Source organism: Procambarus clarkii, chromosome 22 (assembly GCF_040958095.1).
Source record: "Procambarus clarkii isolate CNS0578487 chromosome 22, FALCON_Pclarkii_2.0, whole genome shotgun sequence".
Taxonomy (NCBI): domain Eukaryota; kingdom Metazoa; phylum Arthropoda; class Malacostraca; order Decapoda; family Cambaridae; genus Procambarus; species Procambarus clarkii.
Window position 1 is genome coordinate 21350622 of NC_091171.1, and position 8891 is coordinate 21359512.

An 8891-nucleotide genomic window follows, 5' to 3' on the forward strand; every position below is an offset into this window, starting at 1 on the left:
ACAAAACTGGGAGCATCATATTGTACTTACGTCTGGCATGGCTGCAATTGCCCGCCATTCGCAAATTGAGGATCAGTCCTCTGAATAAAACTGCCAGAGAATACACTCCTTCTTTAACCCAAACCTATCTTAAAACTCTATAATTTAAATAACACTAATCCCCACACATAATCCAACACATTCAGGGCCTATCACTAAAATATCTACATGAGTGAATGGGTCCCTATATTATATGTAAACAAATGCAATACGATCCCGTTTGCCACAGTGCAATACTGGGCCCAGGGTCGTAACAACACCTGCAAGGTCATGTGTACCACAGTGCACCCCACCAGCCAAAATCACCCCCGACCCAAAGAAAACTAAAACAACTGGCTTACCTTAAGTCCGACGGTCACCACAAGCAAGGAGACCCACTAAGGACCCGTGAACACTCCAGGGAAGAGAACCCTAACAAGGAAAGCAAACCTAGAGCAGATGCAGCCCCAAGCACTCTTACACCTGCCTCACACTGCACTAAATTGCTCAGGAACAGCCAGTAAGGCAACACCTCGACTTGGCTGATAAAACAGGACACTGGAGCCAGAGTGAGAGAGCGCGCACCACTACTATTATAACTAGCAAAGAAATTAGGGTAACTGGCTGGCCCCCTGGCTGCCTCCCTCCTACCCCAAACGATGGGGCAAGTCGGACAAATAAGCTAACGCCAGTTTCATAAATTTTTTATTGTTTAAATTGTTGGAGGAGAGTTTTTCTGGCAGTTCTGTGGCTGCAGTGTCTCTTATCAGCAGCAGTTGTCTGCTTTGGTTCACTGACTTTCTGGATGCCTTCCCTTGGTGGTGGTAGATCCTTCCTTTGGTGGGGAAACACTACTGCTAAGAGCTCGCAGTTTGTTACCAGTAATAGAAGACTAACAACCCTGCCAACGGGCAAGGATGGAGGAATGAATAACTGGGTAAAAGTCGGAATAAGGAATTCCTTTACAGGAGATGGGACAGGTGCGGATAGCTTCCTTAGCGGCTGCGTCCGCACGTTCATTTAGAGACACGCCAATATGGCTGGGAACCCAGCAAAACTCCACTGTCTTAAATCTACTGGAGATAAGAAACAACCAATGTTGAATTTCGACTACCACCGGATGGACTGGATTGAAGAACTCCAGAGCCATGGAGTTGAAGTGGAGAACGCAGTGGAGTGGAGAACTCCACTGCGAGAGTCAACTACAACAACAAAGGAGGATTGACAGCGAGATTGCAGTTTACGAAGAGCATATAGAATAGCATAAAGTTCTGCCGTGAAGATGCTAGTCTCCAGAGGCAAGTGACACAAATGAGTGTGGTCAGGAAAAACACCAGCGTAGCCTACACTGTCTGCAGATTTGGACCCATCGGTGAAGACGAAAATGGAGCGGGAGTGTGAAGAAAAGTGTTCAAGGAAAAAGCGTTTCAGAACTGTGGGAGGGGTAAAAGCTTTAGTCACGTGGGTCAAGGTTTTACAAAATTTAGGAAGGGGGGACTCTCCACGGGGGGGGGGGGGCAAAGACAGAACGATGCGAGGGGAAATATTGATAACACGAACTGAAAGAGCATTTTGTAAGCGAGGCAACCATACAGAAAGAGGTAGGTGGTGAAGGCCGGGAACAGGAACCACAAGAGGGGCAAAAGTCAAGGCACGACATAAGCAAGAGTGAGGGTGTTGTAAGGACCGCGCAAGGTAGCGACGACAGTAGTGATCCCAGCGATCCTGTAGACACAGGACGCCAGTTTCAACATACAGGTTTAGGGTAGGAGTCGAACGAAAGGCACCAGAGCTGAGGCGTAACCCAGTATGGTGCAGAGTGTCAAGACGGCGAAGAGTAGAAGGAGAGGCAGACGAGTAAGCAGGGCAACTATAATCGAGTTTAGACAGAACGAGAGAGGAATATAAAGAGAGGAGCGTGCACCTATCAGCTCCCCAAGAAGTATGGGACAAGACCTTAAGTAAGTTAAAGGCCTTAGAGCATTCAACTCGAAGGTAAGATATATGGAGCGACTAAGACAAACGAGTGTCAAAGATTAGCCCAAAAGCTTAACAGAATCTTTGTACACAAGGGAATGCCCATAAAGCGACAGAGGGAAACGAAGAACAACCTGCTTCCGAGTAAAAGTCATAGCACAAGTTTCACTTGTAGAGAACCTGAAGCCATGATTGGGGGCCCAAGACGACAGGGCATCAATCGCAAATTGAAGCCGCTGTTGAAGGAAAGGCGAATCATCACTTCGACAGCAGAGGGTAAGATCCTCAACATGAGAGATGAGAAAATGCCAGAAGGAAGGGAGGAAAGAAGACCATTGAGGGCAACCAGGAAAATAGTGCTGTACAGAACACTACCTTGGAATTCACCTTCATATTGCCGAAAAGAGGCATAGAGAGTGGTACCAAGCCTCACTCTAAAGGAACGACTAAAGAGGAAACTTTGGAGGAAGAGAGGGAGAGCTCTCTCTTTGGAGAGAGAGGGAGCCAGAGACCACGAAGGCCAAAAAGAACGAAGTTGGGACAGGGTATGGTATCTCCAGGTAGTGTTGTATGCCTTTTCCAGGTCAAAAACGAAAGCAACAACAGAGGTCTTCGCAGCAAAAGCAGTACGAATGTAGACCTCCAAGTTCACTAAGACATCAGTCGTACTGTGGCATTTGCGATAACCAAATTGGTTAGGGGAGAGGTGGTGACAGTGTTCCAAGAACCACATTAGACGGACCTTGACCATATGCTCAAAAGAGTTTGCAAACGCAACTCGTGAGGGCAATGGGGCGAAAATCCTTAGGGGATTTCTCTAGAAACCCTGGTTTCTGAATAGGGAGAACAACTGCATCGAGCCAGCCCTCGGGGACTGTCAACAACTCATGGAGAGAAATGGCAAAGCATCTCATAATGAATGTCATCTGAGCCCGCTGCCGTAGAACCACAGAGGGCCAGGGCAGACTGAAGTTCGGAGAGAGAGAAGGGATCATTATAGGGAAGTCAGAGATGAGTGCGGAATTCTAAGGGATGAGATTAAAAAATGGGCTTACGAAGGAAGGAAGGATTGAGGAAGATGAGTACTGGAGATAACAGTCGAAAAGTGGGAACCCAGTTCGGTCGTGACCGTCACTGGATCCGCCACAAGAGTACCACAGAGGTGAAGGACTGGCGAGACATCTGGAACAAACTTACCCGCTATCTTGCGAATTTTCTTCCAGATCTGCGGCAGAGGAGTATCGGACGTAATGGTAGAGACAAGAATTCCTACTCTCACGTTTAGCTGTGCGGATGGTCCCTATGGGCCACCGCACTCGCCTGCCAAAACAAAATAAAAGAATCAGCCGTCTGCCAGCGTTGGTGTTTCTTCCATGCTGCACCCTTACAGTGGACAGCCCGAGCACAGTCTGCAATCCACCAGGGAATGGAGAGTGGAGAGATCGGAAAGAGTAGCATGGAGGGGGAATAGATTCTAGTCAGCCGTGGCAAACTGTCACCTAGGGAAGGAGAGGGGAGGGTGAAACGAGAAAAAGGTAACAAGGATAGGGAAATGGTCACTGTTATGGAGATCAGCAAGAACCCCACCAAGCGAAATCTAAGGAAAAAGATGACGAACAGAGAGAAAGATCAAGACAGGAGAGGGTGCGAGTGCGGGAGTCCACATGAGTGGGTTCACCAGAATTCAGAAGAGACAGAGCAAAAGAGAGGACAAATGGTTCAAGAAGGCGGCCCCCGGGTGTTTGTCAGCGCATCACCCCAGAGGATATGCCGACAGTTGAAATAACCCAACAGGAGCACAGGCTCTGATAAGGAGTCCAATAGGTCCTTAAGATCAGGAAGAGAAAGCGGGACATTTGGGGGGGAGATAAATGAAACAGATTGTATATCATTTACTCACAAAGATACGGACCGCAGAACATTGGAAGGGCAGCGGAAAAAGTAGAGGGGCGAAGGGAATATCAGTACGAAGCAAGAGAGCAGTAGAGTTATGTTCCCCTGTAAAAGCGGGGGGGGGGGGGGGGGAGAGAAGAAGGAATAACCAGGAAAGTGACCAGGACGAGCACCAAGCATTGGCTCCTGGAGACATACACAAAGTGGTGTAAACTGTGTAATCAGAACCTGGAGTTCATGGAAGTTGGCATAAAATCCATGAATATTCCATTAAAGAACAGACATAGGCAAAAGGAGAGAGAGAACAGCAACATAGAACAACGAAGACAAAAAAGATAAATAAGAACACAGTATACTAAGTAAGATCAGGATCAGTGAAATCAGTGTTAGGGAGCATGGGGTAAATTTAGTAATGACGATGGAGTCAAGGGAGTGGGAGGATGGGGATCAGAGGCGGACGGACAGGGTCCGAAACTGGAGGAGGTAATGGAGAATCAGGGAAGTCAGGGGGAATCAGGGGAAGGGGTGGGGGCAGAAACAGGGGAGCGCACCTCAGCAGGGGCAGAAACAGGGGAGCGCACCTCAGCAAGGGCAGCAACCGAGAGAGAATCGAGGGCTAAATGAACCTCCATAGCTGGGACTGGGGGCTCGACCACCAAAACGGGAGAGGATGCACTCATAGAGTCGGAGTCAGAGGGTGGGGAAGAAAGCGACACCGTCTTACCAGCCGGGAAGGAGAGGAGCCAGGCTTACATTTCTGACCTAAAGAGACAGGTGTGCCAGCAGCAACGTACTGGGCGATAGTCTCCATAGTCTCAACAGGAGAAAAACGGGAGCAATCAACATGAAGATTGCTGGGAGGATGACGGACAACAGACTGGACAGACAGGCAGCATGGAGGGCCATGAGACAGGGTGGAGGGCTGGGAGGAGACGGGAAAGGAGAGACAGAAGACACGGCAGACTGAGAAGGAAGGAGGGAAACACCAGATGAAGAACCAGGAGGAGGATCCCTTGGTTCAGAACGTAATGGATCAGGGAAGGAGTCAGTGGGCGTGTCCGGGTCCAAGGCCTGGAGACGGTTGTGAGGCTGAGAAAGGAGGGAAAGGCGAGGAGAGGTGGAACGCAACACACGAGCATAAGATATGTTAGTCAAAGAGGAGAGACGGTGGACTTGACGTCACGCCTCAGGAAAAGACAAACGATCGCGGTGCTTCAAATTGAGGATGGTTTCCTCAAATTTGTAGTGTAGACACGCGCATGAGAAGGTAGGGTGGGCGTCATTGCAATTGAGGCAGTGAACCTGGGAAGAAAAGCACTCCATCTTAGAGTGACCCGAGTCCGCACACATGGGGCATAGACACACTGCACTTGTGCATTTGAGGGCACCATACCCAAATTTCCAGCACTTATTGCAAAGTCTAGAAAAGGGAATGTACTCCTGAATGGAGCATCTGGCACCAGCAAGAATTATAAAAGGTGGAAGGGTTCTACTATCAAAGTGATCTTCACAACGCAAAGAGGCTGACGGTGACGACCACAAGGGGGTCGAGTGAACGTATCAACCTGGAGGACAGAATGGCCTGGGGCTTCAAGGATATATTTAATATCCTCGTGGCAGTCTTTCAGGTCCCTAACACCAGTCGCAACAAGGTGTGGGAGGATAACTGTGCCAATACTGGCATTTAATCAGGCATTTTTGGAGACCCCTAACAGGCGTCTCCCCAATGCTGGACTATGCAGCTAAATGGGCAGTTGCATCCCGAGGAGGAGCAGCAGCAACGGCACATGTACCAAAACGGGTGGGGTTAAAAGTAACAGAGGCCTCCACCGAATCATCGAGGTGTTTATGGAGGAAGAAGTCGTCAGGACGTGTAGAATCTAGATGGTTAAGATCAAAGTATTTAGTCCATGTAGCAGGACTAAACAAGGCATGGAAAATATTAGCACTGGAAGGAATCGTGTGAGTGTGTTTGTAAGGTGGGGTCAGTGCCGAGCACCCCCCAGTGAGGGGAGGGGGGGGGGTAAAAGGTGCAGTTGTTACAATGAGAGAAGTAGCCGCTCCAGGTGATGAGGTGGTCACCACTGGGAGCTTGGAGCTCAACCCTACCAGAGAGGAGGGAGGGGAGCAGAGGGGGGGGGGGGTAGTCGGGAGGATGAAAGGAGTAGCTTGGTCTGGGCCCAATGTAGCAGGGGCTACAGAGCCTGGTCTTCCAACACAGTCCAACTCAAAAGCCTGGTCACTTACCCCAAGAGCCTGGAAAGTTATAAAAGGATCATTCAGCAGCATAGAAACGAGTCAGTAATAATTTCATTCAAAGGCCCCATACCCACCATGGAGCCACGATTTAAGGATAGGACACCCAACAAGATGGGGCCCCTCAGGGGTGCATCATGAGTATACGCCTCTCAATCACCATCTTAAGAACTGTCAGTCTGTTGAGATGTGATTCAGCAACAAAGGTGAGGAGTGACAATAAAATCGCCCCCCCCCCTCACTCACAACGTCAACGTCGAGTACCACAATTCTACAGTTGAGTCCGCGTCTCCCCAAACACCCGGAAGTCAAAACAGATGATGTCCAAAAGATTAATCAAGAATGGGAATAGGTCGGCGGAAGAAACAATGAGAAAGGAGAAGAGGAGGGAGGAAAATGAAGCATAAGGAAGAGGAAAAAGCCATCCAGCACAATTTGTGAAGACGGCAGCAGGAGCATAAGGCTTCAAAAGGGCAGAGGACTGTCCCATGGAGCATCACACTCCGGTGGCCACCCACTAAGCCCTCCTCTCGACGACAATGACCTGGAAAGGGAGGGAGGGGGGGGGTAATATACTGTAATTTGCAGAAACTCATTGGTTGACAGTGTTTATGGAAAATTCTGCCTCAATACAACTACAGTACAACCTCAAGTACTTACCGTCACACAATTAACCCTATTTTTTTTCCTTTTGCTTTCATACATTGATGTTTATTCATAATTATAATTTTGTTAGAGAGGAGTTTAAGTCCATATGAATCCTCTTTACAACCTAAGTTTTAAAGAAACTAAGTATTTGTTAATTATTTTTATTAAATAGCTTGTATAAAATATAATAAAATGTGGGCACACCTACAAGGTGCTGTGTAAGATCCATTGCAAAACATGTTAAATGATCACATGTTTTAGAACAATAAATGTACTGTACCTAAACAGTATCAAAATCCTAAAGGTGCATTACTGACATACACCTAGTACAGGACTAAAAAGGTCAAGTTTATTAAACAGTATGGTACATATGCAATAGGTCAATATTATAACAAGATTTTGATCCATCCTTGACAATACTGTAAACCTAATGATTTTGATAATATTTGCTATGTCAGTGCTATATACAATAAATAATATATAGCTAAATTTGTTGATTATTGAAATATGACAATAGCACTATACTTGTGGACACAGCATCACCTTTGGCTAGGGAAACCCCAACTCCTCAAGCACAAACTTCCTCTCTATAAAAGGGTGTAACAATGCCATGCCTTTAGGGTATGAATATGTCTTGAGGGTATAACAATACCACGTCTCAAGGGCAGTGCCATCTTAACTGCATTGTAGGCCCTGGGGGCACCTATCCAGATTATGGGCCACCCACCTGTCTGCTACAGTGTAGGATTACCATTAGATAGTTATGCACAATTATAAATATAATATGAAAATGGATTTAAATCCCAGGCCTTTCCAGCAAGAGGTTGAGTAATAATTCACTCTGCCAAGATCCCTCACGAACAATATGGCAGAAAGGGTCTCCTAGAATTGTGGGCTCCTGGGCAACTGTCCAGTGTGCCCATGTGTTATGACAGCACTGCTCAGGGGATACATTAATGTCATGTCTCAAGTGTTTACCCATACACACCTCAAGAGTATACCCATGCACATGTCTCAAGTGTATACCCATGCATATGTCTCAAGGGTATACTTTTGCACACGTGTCAAGGGTATACCCATGCACACGAGTCGAGGAAATGTTTCTATATGCTAAATTTATAATCAGATAATCAGATTTTTTTGGAACTAAAACATAACTCTGAAACTGAATATTTCTTGATGCCTATATTATAGGCAAAAATATATTTTGCATCCAGTAAAATATCTCCAATAATATCAATGACTCCAACCCATCACATTTAAGCACAGAACAATATATTGATTTAAAAATATTATATTTTGTTCATGTAACATTTAGACCAATTTGTTTCCTAACAAAAGCTTTGACATATATGGGAATCAAGCCAATCACTTAGAAAACTTCTCTATTTCTAACCTCTGTGCCATATATCGGCACAATAGTAAACTGAAATATTATAAGATCAGTTCCAGCATTGAATGTAATGAAATAGCCTTTACTGGTGGACACCCAATAGCTTTCCTAGCTACCAGTAACACCAAGCCTCAGTGTCGCAGCAGCAACACACTCGCCCCATGCTTCGTGAGCAACTCGGCCTAGGTAGAAGGTACAAGGGAGGTTTGTATACTGGCCGGAGTGGATTGACATGCCACCATTCCTCAGCTGTATGCCTCTGTTCACCCAGCAGTGATTGGGTACCTGGTTGTTAAATGATTGGTGGGTCATATTCCAGGGAAACTAGTAAGGATTACTATTGAGCTATGAGAAAGGAAAACTCTCAGCCTGATAACAGGAATCAACAGTCATTTGTTCTGTGCTCATTTGTGTGAAAAAAAAGCCTTTGCTCTGTGTTTCTTAACCTTGGCTCTGCAGAACCCAATGGTAACTAGGGGCTGAATGAGTGAAGTGGCTTAGATGAACATACCAGGCCTCAGAGACCCATCCATCTGTTTGCTGAAAGTAAATATCACTGAGGATGCCAATACGAGAACAAAAAAAACATACTGCATGGCAAATGAAATCCAAGGTATCAGACTCACCAAGGATTTTGCTGATGGACATTAGGAAAGCAAGACACATGATCGTCCTGAAAATTGGGACATTCCGCAAGGAGGTGCAT

The 8891-nt window shown here is 46.5% G+C and overlaps 1 protein-coding gene across 1 annotated transcript in view; it reads right to left on the reverse strand.

The window, feature by feature from the left end:
* LOC138367446 (filaggrin-2-like) overlaps nt 1-8891 on the reverse strand; it is a 34149-nt gene extending 25258 nt beyond the window's left edge. The window contains exons 1-2 of the mRNA XM_069329101.1: nt 8812-8891; nt 3193-3315 (exon numbers count right to left, since the gene is read on the reverse strand). Of these exons, the coding sequence (XP_069185202.1) occupies nt 3193-3315; nt 8812-8891 (203 nt within the window). The remainder of the gene's footprint in view (nt 1-3192; nt 3316-8811) is intronic.